The following is a 19,891-nucleotide window of genomic DNA, read 5'->3' on the forward strand; positions in this document are numbered from 1 at the left end:
CTTGGAGTTTCATCCTGAATTGACGCGGCATATACACCGAGAGATTTTTATTCAAGGAATCCATTCACTGACAACTGTATAAATCAAAGTAGATCCCCCTACAGACGCCCTCTCCAGACCACCATGGTTTCGATTGAGCATGGAGTGTTGGAGAATGGTCATCAGTGACGTGTTATTCTTGGAGAGCAATGCAACCCACACAAGAAGATGAAATAAAGTGTTGCAGTTCTGGCAGGTGAAAGCAGTACCCATTATAATACTATTAGATGATCACGCAATTGGCGACCAGGTTAGGCGTGAAGGGGCAGGTGAACCTGTCACACTGTAGAATCAATATCCGTCACCAATGAGGATGGAACCATATCCACAAACATCAGTTCAGAATTCGACTGTGTGGGGGGATCTGGCACCTTCAGGGGCATCGGAGGACCCTTGTCCTGATTCTCCTCTTCTTCTTCCTCTTCCTGTTCCTGTTCCTGTTCATATCCTTTGGTGGGCAAAGCTCATTCAAGGAACTATCTGCAACGAGCGCGGGGACAGATGAAGAGTGGACAGCCCTGGGATCCACAGGATGTGGCTCCTTCAACCAGGGATCCACAGGATGTGGCTCCTTCAGCCAGCTTGGTGTCAGGCCTCCAGTACGGGGGTTGCCGGGAAGAGGGATCCCAAGAGAGAGCCCTGTCACAGGTAGACGCCGAAAAAGGAGAACAATTCTCTGGCCAGGTGTGGGAAGTGGTTCCCAAAGAAGGTATCATGGAAACCATGATGTGAGAGATGGCTGGTGGGAGATCTGGTTTGGAGAAGGTAGAGGTTGGGGGGGGGGGGGGGGGGAGATCGTGATGTTGGCTTAACTAATCGTCAAGATACATAGGAGGCAGGCATTCATAGGAGGCAGCAGAGGAAGTTTGAAACCCATTAGCGCATTGCGTTGCCATATGGCAACGTTTGTAACACTTTTTTAAAGTCGTTGATTCCCCGACATCAATGAAGCGAGAGTGTTGGCAGCGGTGGATTCCGTTCCGCAAGACTGTAGAGATCACTACAATGTAACAGTTTTAACAACACATTTAAATTCTGCGGCTTAAGCAGTGTTGGAAGTAGTCGTTTCCTGAATGACGAAGAAAAATGGAGTTAAGTTCGAGTAAGTATGTTTTACACAGTAACGTACGATATATAATTTGTTTTTTTAATATGGTTGTGCTTTAAATCCTCAAATATATATTCTTTGGAGGTTACTGCTTGCTGTGAAATAAATTACGTTCATTAAGGCCGTTTGAACGTCGGTGTTGCCATATGGCAACGCTAGGCTCTTGTACTCAGTAAAAGGACGAATTTTCAATTTTTTGTTTTAGAAGAACTTTCTCGCTCGCTGAGGCGCTGGAGATTCTTTATAATGACGCTATTGAAGGTGATGGGTTTTTTGAGCCCCCAGATCCGAAGAGAGAAGAATGACAGATTATTGTATGTGCGGTGGCTGGACAACTCAGTTGTCACACTGATCTCTTCTTCATGTGGTGCACAAGAAGTTGGCCAAGTCAAGAGATTCTCGCAACTAAAAAAGCGAAATATAATGATAGCCACATATAATACATATATGGGAGGTACTGATCAGATGGATCAGAATCTAGCATGCTATCGCATTGCAGTAAGAGGCATGGATGTTAGATGTCGCCATACAAAACAGTTGGATTTTGTATAATAAAGCACGATACCAAACTATTTCTCAGCTTGATTTCAAGAGAGAAGTAGCAACAGTGTACTTGCAAAGACACCAGGCTTTACCAAAAGGAGCCGGGGGACCATCTGCATCAAGGGCATGTTCCGACAGCCGCATATCAGATTCAACTAGGTTTGATAAGACTGACCGCCTCGTCCAGCACACAGAAGGAAAGAAGAAGAAAAGGTGTGCACACAAGGACTGTGAATTTATTGTGAGAACAATGTGTTCAAAGTGTAATGTGGGATTGTGTATTGACTGCTTTATTACATTTAGTGTAAAATAATGCTAAGTTTAAGGTCTGATTTTTGATGATTAATTGTACTGTGTTATAAAGTATCAATTGTACGATGAAGACTGAATAATAAATTTGCACAAAACTTGTATATGTAATAAGAAATTTCAATAACCTACTTATTTCAGTTGAAGTTTTAATCCATATAAACTTAGGTAGTGAAAGTGCCTAGAGTTGCCATATGGCAACATCAAATATCTCGCTAATGGCGGTAATGACTTTCGTCAAAACAACTCTGTTGTGTAATTTATGCCTTTTACAGACATAATAACGTATTTAAAAAAATTAATTCCGGCGCTAATGGGATTCGTATTTTTCCAAGTGACTCAAGTTCCCCAAGTTTGCTTCAATATTTTCGACAGAAAATAATGTTTTAGTTGTAATGAAAGTATCCCAATCAGCTGAAGGTGAGGTGCCACACACAGCCATCTGGCTTATCCCTCTCCCCACGGCACAGTCAGGGAAGGAAACGCCGTGAGGTGTACCTTTATGCATTATAATAATCTTTTCCATCTGAGCAGACTGCTGGAGCCTTGTGAATCTTCCACGATGGTACAACGCACTTTGAATGGGGTCTCTTCCCATGGACGCCACAGGAGCAGTTACCTGGCTAATGAACCATTGCCCGGAGTCCCTGTGCCTCAACCATGATGGACAAGTACTGCTTGGCTTGCATGGGTAGTTCCCCTCTAAGGCACCAACAGTGCAATCCCTGCATGTTCAGGGTCTGCCACCATGCACGCACTTGACATTACCCCCACCACACTGGAACGGTTATCATGCAGGGTTTTGGGTGTAGTACCCTTGCGAAAAGGAAAGGGTACAAAGAAAGAATGGCACAAAAAGTGGAACTTACACCACAGTGAACGATCTTCCCTGCACAAGCCACACTTTTGATCCTTTAGGAGCAGCAAGTCAGACTCAACAAGGGGATAATAAAGTTAAGAATGAAAAGTGGTAGAATGCTGGAAGGGAATAAAATGAGTGTCGAAAATCGCAAACTAGATTCAAACACAATTGGCACAAAGGAGACCATCCAACGGAAGCCATGTCTCCGCAATATCCTTTCTTTCAGGAGTGCTAGTTCTGAAAGGTTCGCAGGAGAACTTCTGTTAAGTTTGGAAGGTAGGAGACGAGGTACTGGCAGAAGTAAAGCTGTGAGGACGGGGCGTGAGTCGTGCTTGGGTAGCACAGTTGGTAGAGCACTTGCCCGCGAAAGGCAACGGCCCCGAGTTCGAGTCTCGGTCAGGCACACAGTTTTAATCTGCCAGGAAGTTTCATATCAGTTCACACTCCGCTGCACAGTGAAAATCTCATTCTGGCATGATACACATTCGTGGTATGCTTTCCAAGGGCGATCTAGCGCCAAATCAAGCAGACCCACAATCACATCTACCCAACACTTTTGTCTATTATATCGATAGTATGCCACCTAGGCTGGAAGGCCACCTAGGCTGGAAGCTGTCTACGTAAAACATGTACTAAAACCGTAACAGACATCCCTACGAAAAAAGGACCCATCAACAAATTTCGACTAATTTTGAGATGGATTTCTGGAAACTTCTCAATACATTGTGTGTTGTTTCTGCGTCGTCATACAGTCAGCTAAATTAAAGAAATTGTATCTTGAAAATCTGGGTTTATCCTAAAACTAAAACCAAACCGACCTTTTTTCTTGATCTTCTGGTTACTCTTACAAAATATTACTGGTAAAGAATAATGCCAGGAGAACCGATGACGACATGGGACATACCTTCATAGTAGTTAGAACACTGTGCGCTGAAAGTCATCAACAAGGGCTAAGCATGTTACTCGGTACTTCACTGTTCTTGTCATGATTTTTTTTACGACGCAGCTGCAACCTCATCTAGCCGTAAATCTTCAATAATAGCTCGCCGGGTTTTAGACCTAGAAAACTGCAGGCACCATACATGTGCATAATGGAGGAAAGCTGGGTCAACGATGAATGCGTTAGATGATGACAGTGCGATCTTTTCACTTACTTTAAAACTGAACAAACAGCGCATTACTCCATCTATTATAATACTTGGACAGGCAAAGAACCCTCCTTCTCAAACTGGAAAACTGCAGAGGTCTGCCACTCTCTCATACGTTAATCCGCCAAGCAAGCAATGAATGATTTAAGTAGGACTAGCTGAGAAACCTGGCGCTGAGGGCAGTAACTTTAAGCCTCAGTGAGTGAAGACCTCTGAGGAGCTAGATAATGCATGACGCTCTCTATCAGAGTTACGATGTGCCCTGTTTTCAGAAGGGGTTTCCAAAAAGTGAGATAAAGCCTCAGTTTCTCGAGCCAGTGCAAGTCTCACCTCAGGATCTTTATTGGATTCCTTGGACTGCATAGTCCTCAGTCTTTTAGCCATTCTAATGTATTCAAAAAAAACTCGACGGTTTTCTCGTCATTTTTATTCATAAAAAAATCGAGATGAAAATGTAACGAGTGAGCATCCAAACAACAAAGCAAACTTAATAAATTCGTTTTCCCTAGCAAACAATATAAATAAAACCTGTCGAAAGAAGCAATGCAATGGCGTTAATTTTTTAACAAACAAAGCGAAATCAATAAATCGTATATCCTGCCCAAGTAAATTCAATGTTAGTTTGTATTCGTAACGGTAAGATTGTGACGCTTAATTGTGTCACTGACAAACTTCCGAAAACACATCTGTCACTGAGTTAAAAGAACTAACAGCACGATCTACTGGTTCTCTGGTGTACTAAGAAACTAAAGGCGCCATCTATTTGCTCTTTGGTGTGTTAAGCTGTTATGATTGAACATCCAACTACTAAGCTGAGCAGACGATTTTAGATAAAACTTTGAATTACGATCTCTCTTGTTTCCCTGTGATCCTATTTTGATGAAATAAAGCCTACATATTGCCCCAAGCTACGCTCACGTACTCAGTGAAAACCTCACGAAAATTTAACTAGTAATTTTGAAGATTGGCGTGTTAAAACAGAGACTCGACGGTTTTACTGATTCATTATTAGTATAGATTTTTTTCGGCGTTTCTTCCCACATATTTAGGTGAATTCAGGAGTAGCTCCTCAGTTCGTTCTGGAACACAGAAGGTAAGGCAAAGAAAATACTGAGAGGATGTATTTATGCGCCCGAAAACGTACTACACATAAACCTATCCGTACAAAATTAATTAATTAGGAAGGAAGATTACAGTTAACGTTCAATGTGTGTAGATGATACCAGATGTGTACCACAACCCCTGGCAGGCCACGACTGGCGAAGGAAATAGAGCGTGGCTTCTCCCAATGAATAATCCTGGCAAACTGTAAAAAACTAGTTTCCAAATGAATACGATGAAGATGACATTGAATTATTACGTAAAAAGAATGAGAATCTAGGTCTTCTAATACAAACAGTTTGTGGACGCTATTTCTTGATCATATAGTATCGTGATAAAAATGTTAATGCTCTTATTGAGGATGTACACTTACGGACTACAAGGAAATCATTGTAACTGCGAGACTGCAACAGGTTGTCAGCTAACAGTGTAAACTACCATAAGCCGCTCGCACAGTGCCATTCAGGTAGCAGTGATAAAAAAAAAGGTCTCCTCAGAGTTGAGATAATTAAACACTGAGGACTAGCTCGGAATGAGAAGGTTGGATCAGTATTCACACTGTTAAATTCACCATCCCAAAATTTGTCTCAATTTGTTTGAGGAGGCAGATTAAATCCGAATGCCCCTTCGACGACGAGACCATTAGAGACGGAGGAGGAGCAAAGGTTGTGGAAGGGCGGTGTATCTAGTAGGCTGAGCGGGAATTTCAACTACGGCCCTCCGGAATGCGAGTCCAGTGTCGTAACTGCTGCGCCACCTCTCTCAGTTATCTATACGGACAAACCGCGACAGAACAAGCATGGGAACGTCCAGCCACGATCTGAACCCTGCTCATACTATGGCTTAAACCATTGCGTCATCTCACTTGGCAGACGTCAGCAGAGAACGAGGCGTCACCGGCGTAAAAACAATGCGGATGCACGACAACGACGTTCGTCCCGTAACAGTCCACAGACTACTCAAATAAGGCTACTTGGCTCCTGCTTTATGTCAAACCCACACGAAAGGTCCGAGCAGCAAGTGATTAGCGACCATCGAGTGCGCTCACTCGAAGGCAAGCAAGAAACACACACACACTTACGACAGACAGGCACGTGCTGCTGGCAGAGAAGAGCCACCCCCCACCTCCCGCATTTCACGGCACACAGTGAGTTTTAGTAGAAGCGCTGTTAGTGTAGACCATGCAGAGCCTTACCGGAGATGAGGTGGGGCAGAACGCGAGCCGCCGCGCCCGGCCCCGGTGCCTCCTGGTAGCGCTCTAAGCCGCCTGAAACACACCCACCACACGCTTACTGTTTCCGCTCCTTTCCTCTACCCACACTCACTCAACCAAATCGCTTGCCGCCTACTACCAACACTCATCATTAAGCGACAACTGTGCAATTTGTCATCTGGTACAGCAATGGAACTCGTCGCGGAGAGCGAGCAACTGCTACGACGCGAGGTGAAAAGCTTCCCGTAAGTAACGGAGATAGTGGTGATACCAAACATGCACTAAGTTGACAAAAGTCGTGCGATACCTCCTAACATCGTATCGAACCGCCTGTCGCCCGGCGTAGTGCAGCAACTGAACGCAGCACGGACTCGACGAGTCGTCGGAAGTCCCGTGCACAAATACTGAAGCATGCTGCCACTACAGCCGTTCGTAATTGCGAAAGTGTTGACCGCGCAGGGTTTTGTGCGCGAACTGATCTATCCATAATGTCCCATAAATGTTAGATGGGATGCTTGTCACGCGATTTTGGTTGTCAAATCATTCGCTCGAATTGTCCAGAATGTTCTTCAAATGAATCCCGAACAGTTGTAGCCCGGTGACATGGCGCATTGTCATCCATAAAAACTCCATCGTTGTTTGGGAAACAAGTGTCTGGAAATGGTCTACGAGTAGCCAAAAATAACCATTTTCAGTGAATGATCGGTTAAGTTGGACCAAAGGACCCGGATCGAGACCATAAAAGGAGCCACCGTCAGCTTTCACAGTGCCTTGTTTACAACGTGGGTCTGCGCCCCACTCCAACCTACCATCAATTCATACCAACTGAAATCGAGACTCATCTGACCAGGCCACGGTTTTCCAGTCGTCTAGAGTCCGACCGATACGGTCACGAGCCCAGGAGAGCCGTTGCAGGCGATGTCTCACTGTTAGCAAAGGCACTCTGGTCGGTCGTTTGCTGTCATACCCCAATAACGCCAAATTTCGCCGCATTGTCGTAAAGGAAACGTTCCTCGTACGTCTCAAATTTATTTATGCGGTTATTTCACGCAGTGTTGCTTGTCTGTTAGTACTGAAAACTCTACGCAAACGCTGCTGCTCTCGATCGTTAAGTGAAGGCCGTTGGCCACTGCGTTGTCCGTGGTGAGAAGTAATGCTTGATATGTTGTATTCTCAGCACACTCTTCACGTGAACCTCGGAATACTGAATTACCTAACGACTTCCGAAACAATGTCCCACGCGTCTAGCTGCAACAATCATTCCGCATTCGAAGTCCTTCCCGTCATTATCACATCGGAAACACTTTCATGTGAATCAACTAAGTGCAAATAACAGTTCTGCCAACGCACTGCCCACTTATACCTCGTGCACGCGATACTACCGCCATATGTATACGTAGATATCGTGATATTATGACTACTGTCAACTCAGTGTAATTTTGCTACGCTAGCAGTACGTTGTCCCAGACGGAGAGTGTTCGTCAAAGGCGAAGATTTTGCCAGAGTGCCCCAGAGAGGTGCAACACGACCGCTCTTGTTCTCCATATAAAAAAAGATCTTCCAGACAGGGTAAGCGGAAATCTGCGACAGTTTGGTTGGTTGGTTGGTTGGGGAAGGAGACCAGACAGCGAGGTCATCGGTCTCATCGGATTAAGGAAGGACGGGGAAGGAAGTCGGCCGTGCCCTGTCACAGGAACCATCCCGGCATTTGCCTGGAACGATTTAGGGAAATCACGGAAAACCTAAATCAGGATGGCCGGACGCGGGATTGAACCGTCGTCCTCCCGAACGCGAGTCCAGTGTGCTAACCACTGCGCCACCTCGCTCGGTGCGACCATTTGGTGATGACGGTGTTGTGTACGGGAAAGTGTCGTCTTTGAATGACTGTAAGATGAAAAAAAAAAGATTACTTTGATTTAGTTTATTGGGAAAATTATAGGATAGTGCAGGTCCTCTGTAAAGGATACCACATACAAAAAACTTCTGCAACCCATTCTTGGATACTGGTCGAGTGTGTGTGATCCCCACTAAGTCCAGTTACAGGAATACAGCCAAGCAGTTCAAGGATGTAATGCTATATTTGTTACCGGTAGATTCGATCAACACGTGAATATTACGGAAATGCTCCCTGAACTCAAAAGGCGGGAAGAAACCGTGCTTTCCGGGAAATATTATTTAGGAAGTTTAGAGATGTGGCAGGTGCTACAGGATGCAGAACGACACTTCAGCCATCAAAGTACATCTCGCATAAGAAGCCCGAAGGCAAGGGTCCCCCAGCCTGGAGCGTGAATACACGATGATGATGTACAGGAAATGTAACGCTACCAGGAGTACAGGCTACCTTCCGTCAAATATAGTAAGGTGTCTTGTTGAGTACGTAAACTGTGACAAAAGTCATCACAGAGAGGGGCACATATACAGATGGCGGCAGTATCGCGTACACAAGGTACAGTACATTGGCGCAGCTGTCATTTGTACTCAGGTCATTCGTGTGAAAACGTTAACGATGTACTTATGGCCGCACGATGGGAATTAAAACAATTTCAACACATAATAGAGCTACACGCACGAGACATTTCCTTTCGGAAATCATTAGGGAATTCAAACGTTCAAATGTGTGAATTCCTAAGGGACCAAATAGCTGAGGTCAGCTGTCCCTAGACTTACACACTAACAACTTATGCTAAGAACAACACACACACACACCCATGCCCAAGAGAGGACTTAAACCTCCAGTGGAAGGGGCCGCGCCTCAAACCGCGTGGCCACGCCGCGCGGCGTTAGGGAATTCATTATTCCGAGATCCACAGGGTCAAAAGCGTGCCGAGAATACAAAATTTCAGGCATTACCTCTCACCACGGACAACGCAGGGGCCGACGGCCCTCACTTAACGACAGAGTAGCAGCTTTTGCGTAAGGGTTGTCAGTGCTAACATACAAGAAACACTGAGTGAAATAACCGCAGAAATCAATGTGGGACGTACGACGAACGTATTACATAGGAAAATGTGGCGAACTGTGGCTTTAATGGGCTATGGCAGCAGACGACCGACGCGAGTAACTCTGCGAACAGGACAGCGCCTGAAGCGGCGCTCCTGGGTAAGTGACAGTATCGGTTAAACCCTAGATAACAGGAAAACCGTGGCCTGGCCAGATGAGACTTGTGCAAGTTGGTGGTGACTCCATAATGGTGTGGTATGTGTTTACACGGAATGGACTGGATCCTCTGCTCCAACTGAACCGATCATTAACTGGAAGTGGTTACTTTCGGCTACGTGGAGACCATTTGCAACCACTCGTGGATTTCATGTTCTCAAACAACGATGTCATTTTTATGGATGACACTGGGCCATGTCAGAACAATCTGGACAATTCGGGCGAATGATTTGGCCACCAAGATCACCCGACATAAATCCCATCGAATATTTGCGGGACATAATAGAGAGGTCAGTTAGTGCACAAACTCCTGCACCGACAACATTTTCACAATTATGGACGGCTATAGAGGCAGCATGGCTCAGCATTCCTGCTGGATACTTCCAACTACTTGTTGAGTCCATGCCACGTCGAGTTGGTGCACTACGCCGGGAAAGAGGTGGTACAACACGATACTAGGGGGTATCCCACGACTTCTGTCATTTCAGTGTGTGTGGACGGAGAACGTGTCAACGCGAGGGGGGCAAGCGTATACGCCACTTTAAGGAGGCATGTCTCGTCCATACGGATACATCTGGATTACCGTGGCATCACAACATTATTTGTTTGGGATAGAAAGCAATTCAACTACTGAAAAATGTCTGACTGAATTCAAATGTAGTTGTACTTCAAACTTGCAGAGTACAACTGAGTGCCAGACAGTTTATTATTCACTGTCTTCCAAAGGATGTGAGTTCTGTGTATGTATTCTGAACCAATTTGATAAAAGAAATACACGAGAAAATTGTAATCACATTGCACATGCTCATAAAGGTACTTCCTCAATGAGAAAACAGGGATTTGAAGTACAAATTTTTAAAACTTAAACCTTACCCCGTTCGACAAACCTTCCTCTTATTTCCACCTATTTTTACATATAAAGTATGGGTGACTGGAAAATATTTCGACTTCAATGAAGTGGTTATAGCATCCATAGATGGCTATTTTGCAGACACTTGAGATCCTCACTTCGAGAATGGAATCCACTCACTCGACAAAAAATTTAAAATTGTGTTATTACGAAAAAGTAAGTGTATTTTGTAAGCTAGAATCAATGTTTCACATCACAGCCTATATCGTTTTACCTCGTCAGAAGCAGTTACTAGTAAGATTGCGACCACCAATGCACGGTACGAGGGCCGGCCGCGGTGGCCGAGCGGTTCTGGGCGCTTCAGTCCGCATCGAATCCATGGATGTGTGTGATGTCCTTAGGTTAGTTAGGTTTAAGCAGTTCTAAGTCTAGAGGACTGATGACCTCAGATGTTTAGTCCCATAGTGCTCAGAGCCATTTGAACCATCTGAGAACGGTGCGAAACTTCAGAAAAACAATACACATTGTAGCCGAATGCAGTTTGTCTGACGTTCTGCGACTTCATACTAGGATACAGGTTATTCACGAGATCCCACTTCGACAGAATGTAATCCGTATCTTCAACATACACCGACCAGCAGTCTTCTGTGCAGTGCGCTCTTATGGGTACCCTTCCAAGTCATAAGCTATATAAAACGTGGCTTTTTCTGCAAGTACAAACTACGAAACATAGCAACTTATTTTAGTATGATGGACTTCAATAAGCGATAAATTAGTTTTCCACTGCCTGAAAATTTTTACACATTCCGTAGAGGTGGCAGGATGAAGTAACATGTGAATTACTAAAACTACCTATACAAATGTTAGATTAACACGTCACGTACACGACAAATTTATTTTCATGTCTCAGTGGCTGCAGTTCCAAGGAGTTCTTCGTTAAGACTAAGATCCGCAGGTTATAGCCTTATTACACATTGTTCAGTTTGGTACAGGCGTGCACAAAACGACAAATAGCACAGAAATATTAAGTAAGTAACATTCATGGGGTTTCTTATTTGGGGCATTCTAGTGGTGACAGAAATTATATACAGTAACAAGTGATACTTTACACGCATAAATAGGTAAAAGCCAATAATCACGACAAATTACAGAAATGTGAATTCCGAAGTAAAATGAAAACTTTTTCGCTAAACGTTCAACAAACAGACTAAAAACCTGTGCCCTATCTAACTGAAAATTCGACACGCTGACAGAAATCATGTCAATCAGAAGCCAGTAATGGTACTCTGCTTCGCTGTGCCTGCTTCGTACACGAACAGCGCACCGTTTCGAATAGAGACTACTGAAATTGTATCTCTTCTCCGTCACAGATCACTGAATGAAAGATCTGATACGATGCAAGACTGTCTTTCACGAATTCGGTACGTTACGGAAGTGAGAGGGATACTATTCATGAGGTCAAGTTCTCTGACCACAACACTTCCTGTGTTTATGATTTTTATAAACGTACTAAGTAACACAACTGTGATGCGAACGTTATTATAAAAGCATTTGTATACAATTTCAGATACTTCGTACGTATGACATTAAAACATTTTTCATGATAAAACGATGTCTATCTACTATGATTATCACAGGGATAGAAAGCAGAAACCAATTTTTTTTACAATAAATTCATCCACTGGAATAGTTTAAGGGTTGATCAATGCTCCAGTCAGAATTTATCCTTTAAGAAATATCGGACCCCGGCAAGAATAGTTACATGTCAAAAACCTGCAATTTTTAGTTTACGTCTCTGAAAAATACGTGTGAAATGCCCCAACGTGCACGAGAAACGTTAACACCTCTATCTCGCAATTTGTCCACTTATGGGTAGTTATCTCAGTTTCGTTGTAAGATACTTCAAGATTCGCCACGCCAAGAATAGTGTCGCTTTGACATTGCTACCGGCTGGTGTTGGTTGGTTTAAAGAGAGAGAAGGGACCAAACTACGAGGTCATCGGTCCCTTGTTCCTAATAAAACAATGCCACAAGGATGAGAATAGAACGGACGAAACATATAACACAAAACGGAAAGAAAGGAAAAGCCACAAGAACGAAGGGAAGGCAACGAATACTAGAAGGAACAAAAGAGGACAAGAAAACAAGAGACGCTAGAAACAGAAGGGAGTAAAAGATGAAAGCAGATCACAGTGGCTGGCCAACCACGAGAATAAAAAGGGAAAGCCAGCCACTCTGCAACACATTAAAACCTCCACCCTAAAAGCACTAGGGTGGAGGAGACGGAGGGACAAAGGACATGCGCTAAAACCTACATAGAAGTATAAAACCCACTCTCACGGATAAAACGTAAAACTAAAGCTGATAGGGGGGCACTGTCGCCCAACACCGAAGGCAGGGTGCTGGGAAAGTTAAAAGTCTGCCGCAGAGTGGTTGAAAGTGGGCAGTCCAGCAAGGGGTGGACGACTATCATTTGAGAGTCACAGCGACACTGAGGTGCGTCCTCGCGACGGAGTAGGTAAACATGCGTTAACCACGTATGGCCAATGCGGAGCTGGCAGAGGATAACTGATTCCCTGCGAGAGGCCTGCATGGAAGACTTCCACACATTCATAGTCTCCTTAATGACACGCAGTTTGTTGTGCACGCTGTTATGCCATTCCGTCTCCCAAAGCCGGAAAAACCCTGGGGTGTAAGAAAGAACGCAGGTCAGCTATGGAAAAGCCCATCTCCGCATCGCCTGTTTGGCCAGCCTGTCGGCAAGTTCGTTGCCGGGGATTCCGACGTGTCCTGGGGTCCACACAAACACCACGTTCCAGCAGCCTAAAAAGAACGTTGGTGAGGCTGTTGGGCCGATAGATATCCACATCAAGCGGGTTTTTACCGGGTTTGAGCACCGGAATGATGGTGCTCTCCCACTATTGCGATGGAAAGACGCCATCGCACGAGATCCGGTTGAAGATGACGAGAAGATGTAGTCAGATGAGAGATGTTTAATCATCTGGCTGTGGATCCAATCAGGCCCAGGAGCTGTGTCGGGCCAACGTGCAAGGGCACTGAGCAGCTCCCACTCGGTAAATGCGGCGTTATAGGATTCACTGCAGCGTGTAGTGAATGAGAGGACGTTCCCTTCCAGCCGCCGTTTGAGTGTGCGAAAGGCTGGTGGGTAATTCTCCGACGCAGAGGCTCTAGCATAGTGCTCAGCGAAGTGCTCGGCAATCGCGTTTGCGTCGGTACATAACTCGCCATTTATTGTAACACCAGGGACAGCTGATGGGGCCTGGTACCCGAAAAGACGTTTGATCTCTGCCCAGACTTGGGAGGTGACGTGTGGCACCCAGTGGTGGAGACGTATGTCTCCCAACACTCCTTCTTCCGTTGTTTGATAAGGTAGCGAACACGAGCACGGAGCCGTTTAAAAGCTATGAGGTGCTCCAGGGAAGGGTGCCGCTAATGCCGCTGTAGAGCTCGCCGACGCTCCTTAATTACTTCAGCGACTTCCGGCACCCTAACGAGCGTGGGATCGCGTTTTCTGCCGCAGAAACAACTGTCCTAGTCACCTGCTCAACCATCACATCTATGATACCGTGTGGGGGAGATTCAACGGTGATACCAGAGGTGAAAGTTCCCCAGTCTGCCTTGTTCAAAGCCCATCTGGGCACTCGTCTGTGTGCCCGACACTGACACAGTGACAGAAAGATGGTGAAGTGGTCACTACCACACAGGTCGTCATGTGCTCTCCAGTGGATAGATGGGAGAAGTCCTGGGCTGCAAATTGATAAATCAATGGCCGAGTAACTACCATGAGCCACAATGAAATGTGTGGCGGTCCTAGTATTTAAGAGGCAGAGGTCGAATTGCGTCAGTAAACTTGCGACATCTCTGCCTCGCCCAGTAAGCATGGTACCACCCCACAAGGGGTTATGGGCATTAAAATCTCCCAGAAGTAGGAAAAGTTTAGGGAGCTGATCAATCAGTGCAGCTAATACATTCAGGGATACTGTACCATCTGGAGGAAGATATACATTGCAGACAGTTATTTCCTACGTCGTCCTTATTCTGACAGCCACAGCTTCAAGAGGGGCCTGAAGGGGCACATGTTCACTACACACCGAGGTCAGGACATAAACGCAAACTCCACCTGACACTCGATTATAGTCACTACGGTTCCTGTAATATCCCTTATAGCCGCGGAGGGCAGGGGTCCGCATTGCTGGGGACAAGGTTTCCTGGAGGGCAATGCAGATAGCAGGTGTAAACCTTAACAGTTGCCGTAGCTCAGCCAGGCGGTGGAAAAAACCGCCGCAATTCCACTGGAGGACGACATCATCATGAGAGTGGGAAGGCATGGAACATTCAACAAGACAGTTTACACCTCAGTCACCTGCTGCCACCGTCTTTTTGCCTGAGCAGTCTATATCCATTGTGTCTGAGGGTCTGGCGAGACCTAGGTCCTCAGTGGATGTCAGAATCTCTACCTTATCCGCAGAGACAGAGCTTGTAGGTACTGGGCGTGTGGGTGCCAACGCAATTCCCTTGGTCTTCAGGACCTTCTTTTTGGATTTCTCTCGCTGCTCCTTGGGTTTCCCTGGCTGGGAGAACATCACTGATTCAGTCTTTGGGACTGAGGATGAACGTGAAGCCCTACGACCAGCTGCTTTTAAGCTTTTCAGCCACTGGTGGGTGTCATCTTTCCCATTAGCAGAAACCTGGGAAAAGAGTGACCCAAGGGACCCCTTCCTAGCGAGAGAAGCCGAAGAAGACTTACGCTTCTTCGGCTTAGAAGTGGGGACGCATGTCCCCGATGGTTGGGGGGGGGGGGGGGGGGGTGTTTCTCCCGAAGTAGGTAGTGCAGGAGCGACAGGGAGGGAAATGCCCCCCCACCATCAAGGGGGCAGGTGTAGTCTTCCGGCTCCGAGAGGTGACCTAGGTTGGCGGAGCTGATGGTGCCAGAACTGCAGTAGCGGCGGCGTAAGACGATGTCACACCCACAGGATGAAGGCGTTCAAATTTTCTCTTAGACTCAATGTAAGTCAGTCCGTCCAGGGTCTTGTACTCCATGACTTTCCATTCTTTCTGGAGAATCCTGCAGTCAGGCGAGGAAAACGAATGGTGCTCTCCACAGTTGACACAGATGAGAGGTGGTGCTCATGAAGTATTGGGATGTGATGGGCGTCCGCAATCTCGGCATGTGACGCTGGAAGCACAGCAGGAAGACATATGGCCGAACTTCCAGCACTTAAGGCACTGCATTGGGGGAGGGAGATAGGGCTTTACATCACACTGGTAGACCATCACCTTGACCTTCTCGGGCAATGTATCACCCTCAAAGGCCAAGAGGAAGGCACCGGTGGCAAACTGATTATCCTTCAGACCCCGGTGGACACGCCGGACGAAATGTACACCTCGCCGCACTAAATTGGTGCGCTGCTCATCGTCGGAGTGCAAAAGAAGGTCTCTGTGAAATATGATACCCTGGACCATATTTAAGTTCTTATGGGGCGTGATGGTTACAGGAACATCCTCCAGCTTGTCACAAGCGAGTAACTCCCGTGACTGGGCACAGGATGTTGTTCTGATCAAAACTGACCCAGATCTCATTTTGGACAAGCCCTCCCCATCTCTGAACTTGTCCTCTAAATGCGCAACAAAAAACTGAGGCTTCACCGTCATGAAAGATCCCCCATTAGCTCTCGAACATACAAGGTATGTGGGCGAATAAGATCCACTGCCATCCTTAGCCTGACGTTCCTCCCACGGTGTGGCCAGTGAGGGGAACGATTTGTGGTCGTACTTCTGTGCGTTGAATTGAGCTCGTGATCGCTTAGAAACTGCTGGTGTTTCACCATCAGCAAGAGATGGACTAAGCTTCATCTCGTGTCATCCGCCCTGATGCCATACACTCTGTCCAGGGGCTCTCCGCACGGGCGCCACACAGCCGCAGCAAAGGCCACCTGGCAGGATGGCCATTGCCGGGAGCCCCGATGCCCCAGGGGGATAGGCATCTACCCCTTGGCATACGTGGGGAGTTAATGGCGCAGGCATCAGCAAAGCGATCCCTGTGTGGTCAGGGGGCTACAACCAACAGGGTACATGGTGTCGACGCAGAAATCGGCACTGCATAGTGCATGGTGGAAAACGCACCCAGGAAGGTGTCCTCGCCTAAGAGATGGAGAATGGGCAGGACTGCAATGCGACGACCAGAAAGTGGGCTAAAGATCTCAATGCACGATGGACACGATGCACCTTGTAAGGCGCCCTTCCCCAATTGGCTCGCTCTTCGGGAAAATTTTGAAGAATGGAGGTAAAGCCCTACAGGGGATCATCACATAAAGGCCGAAACGTGTGAAACTCCTTTTCGTCGCCTCTAACGACAGGCAGGAATACCTTGGGCCTATTCTAACCCCCGGACCTGCAGGGGGGGCGGCTGGTGTGTATGGTTCATTCAGTAAGAGCGGCACATTCCGAGTTGTGACACTTTTCATAAGTAAGGTAATCTGAATGTAATTTTTAAAATCACTGATTATTACAATGTCTGTGTTTACAGAGTGTCTATATCTTACATTAAAATGTTCTTCAGACATGCTAGCATGCCTGAGGAAACATGTTTTAAGGATTACTGCAGCTGTAAATATTACGAATTTCCGTGCGTTGGAGCGTAGAAGAAAAAAATTGAAATTTGTGCTGTAAAGAAAGTTTATTTTGAATCTCTTTTCACGGTGAAAAGTATTCCTATATTATATAAGCCCATTTATGGTTCTACCTACTTGTAAATTGTGTTCCTTAAATTGAACCTAACTGATGTTCCTTATTAAATTGTATTAATTCTTATCTACTATAATTTTGCATTCGCATATTTCTAATAAAACGATTTCAGCTTTTTCACTTTTTATTCTGTTTTAAGTACTCATTTTGCCTGATGGATGATAGAATGCCATATTATATTACAGTAAATAAAAATATACGTGCTACTTGGGGTGGAACAGTGGCGAAAGTATTACGTGAGGGGTCATAATAAAACGTTTTTAGAAAAGCAAGAAAAGTGACACACGTCAGAAAAATAATTAATAATTACCTGATAAAATCTCACATTCTACGAGAACGCAATTACACCCCATACTACTGTTGTATAGAACATAATGGAATTTACTGCCCGAAACACTTGAAATTTAAACGAAGCTTGTACTATTTGAATGAAGTTTTACAGAATTCTTTAAGTCAATTTATCTCAAGTATTGCATTTTTCAGTTGTGTTACTGTTCTTGCCGGGTGCGATATATTATGTAAAGACCTCAGCATACCTGCAAAGTACTCAAAATATTGGTACGTCGTAACAAAAATAATTAGTCTGTTCTACAAAGCGCTTGCAGACGCTATAGATTTTCAGAATTAGGATAACAACGCCAGCTTTCACTGGGTTCAATTTGAGAATATGGGTACACGCATCAAAAAATGATTATGTGTGAAATTCTGGAACGTTCTGAGGAAATCCAAACATTCACATTATATACAAGGCGAAAAATTCAGCTGACAGCCCTTATAAACAGGACTAGTCAACGGAAAACGAGGACTCTGTTTCTTATAGCCAAATGCTATTTGACATGATCGGAATGTGACGACAGCAATTGCCACTCTGCGCGGAATTTGTAAGTGTGTCAGCATACAAATGTGGAATCGCGGAGTAGTGCAGCGCAGACAAGACCCCGTCAGAGCCCCCAGTGGCGCGGCCGCTGCCCAGTGTGTGATGTGAATGCTGACGCAGATCGCCGGATGGGCACAAGGAAGCCAGCAACCACGCAAGTTCCCCCACCGGAAGCCCCTGCAATCGTCCAAGTAACGCACCAGCCAAACTGCCGTAGTTCCGATCGGTGCCCGTCATTTTCCTTATCACCATTCAAAGCGCAGCAAGGCTGTAAATGCATGTCCCAAAATTTAAAAAAGAATACGGAATGCTGCTAATACAAAACTTGGATCCTCGGTGGATGTCACGGAGACATTCCGTTCTGGTAACGCAGAAAACCGCAACGTGCATAAAGTGCAGCTCGAATTACTCATTATATAGTACACAGGCAAGAAGAAAATTTCTCGGATACGCTAAGACAGACTATTTTTTTGGTCAACAGTAGGTAATTCCACGCCTAGAGTGTGCTTCTGGAAAGTCTGCAAAATATCTATCTTACATAACGAATACGGTGGGTAAGTATGACGAATACGGTGGATATTCCAACAACTTGCACTTCTAATTCCTAAATTTAGCCACTGGCAAAATACCCTTGCGCGTACGTGCCTTGCCCTGGAGAAAAATGATTTTTGTCGTTAACAATCCAACACACTCAAGTTTTTCTTCACAAACCTGATTCAAAAGTCTTGTGTAGAACTACCCAGTTATTGTTTTGACTTCCGCTGGGAAATCAATAAAAACATTATCCTCTGTATCGCAGAAAAAACTTGCTATAACCAAGGAAAGACGAAACCTAATTCGTCTTATAGATTACTGTTTCGTTTCTCGGGTGAAGTGGTGTACCGAGGTCTCATTCATAGGAAGACACGGGCCCACAAAACAAACTCTGTTCATTTAAGAATGGTCCAAACTCTGCGAACAAATTTGTTTTTCCGCGACCTTTTCATCAGCCTTAAACATATGCAGCGTCCTTCTTGCATATACACTGAGGTGATGAGAGTCATGGGATGCCTCCTAATATCGTGTCGGGCGTCCTTTTAAATGGCGTACCGCAGCAACTAGACGTGCCATAGAATCAACAATTCGTTGGAAGTCCCCTGCAGAGAAACTGAGCCATGCCTGCCTCTATGGCCCTATACAGGGCTATTACAAATGATTGAAGCGATTTCATAAATTCACTGTAGCTCCATTCATTGACATATGGTCGCGACACACTACAGATACGTAGAAAAACTCATAAAGTTTTGTTTGGCTGAAGCCGCACTGCAGGTTTCTGCCGCCAGAGCGCTCGAGAGCGCAGTGAGACAAAATGGCGACAGGAGCCGAGAAAGCGTATGTCGTGCTTGAAATGCACTCACATCAGTCAGTCATAACAGTGCAACGACACTTCAGGACGAAGTTCAACAAACATCCACCAACTGCTAACTCCATTCGGCGATGGTTTGCGCAGTTTAAAGCTTCTGGATGCCTCTGTAAGGGGAAATCAACGGGTCGGCCTGGAGTGAGCGAAGAAACGGTTGAACGCGTGCGGGCAAGTTTCACGCGTAGCCCGCGGAAGTCGATGAATAAAGCAAGCAGGGAGCTAAACGTACCACAGCCGACGGTTTGGAAAATCTTACGGAAAAGGCTAAAGCAGAACCCTTACCGTTTACAATTGCTACAAGCCCTGACACCCGATGACAAAGTCAAACGCTTTGAATTTTCGGCGCGGTTGCAACAGCTCATGGAAGAGGATGCGTTCTGTGCGAAACTTGTTTTGAGTGATGAAGCAACATTTTTTCTTAATGGTGAAGTGAACAGACACAATGTGCGAATATGGGCGGTAGAGAATCCTCACGCATTCATGCAGCAAATTCGCAATTCACCAAAAGTTAACGCGTT

General features: G+C 45.6%; 1 protein-coding gene across 2 annotated transcripts in view; it reads right to left on the bottom strand.

Annotated features, from left to right (window-relative positions):
- LOC124554843 overlaps positions 1 to 19,891 on the bottom strand; it is a 172,057-nt gene that overhangs the window by 90,844 nt on the left and 61,322 nt on the right. The window contains exon 2 of one of the 2 annotated variants that reach the window (XM_047128505.1): positions 6,306 to 6,377. The exons of the other annotated variant lie outside the window; for it this stretch is intronic. Within the exon in view, the coding sequence (XP_046984461.1) occupies positions 6,306 to 6,377 (72 nt within the window). The remainder of the gene's footprint in view (positions 1 to 6,305; positions 6,378 to 19,891) is intronic. 2 annotated transcript variants of the gene reach the window in all.

Source organism: Schistocerca americana, chromosome X (assembly GCF_021461395.2).
Source record: "Schistocerca americana isolate TAMUIC-IGC-003095 chromosome X, iqSchAmer2.1, whole genome shotgun sequence".
In the NCBI taxonomy this organism is placed as follows: Eukaryota; Metazoa; Arthropoda; class Insecta; order Orthoptera; family Acrididae; genus Schistocerca; species Schistocerca americana.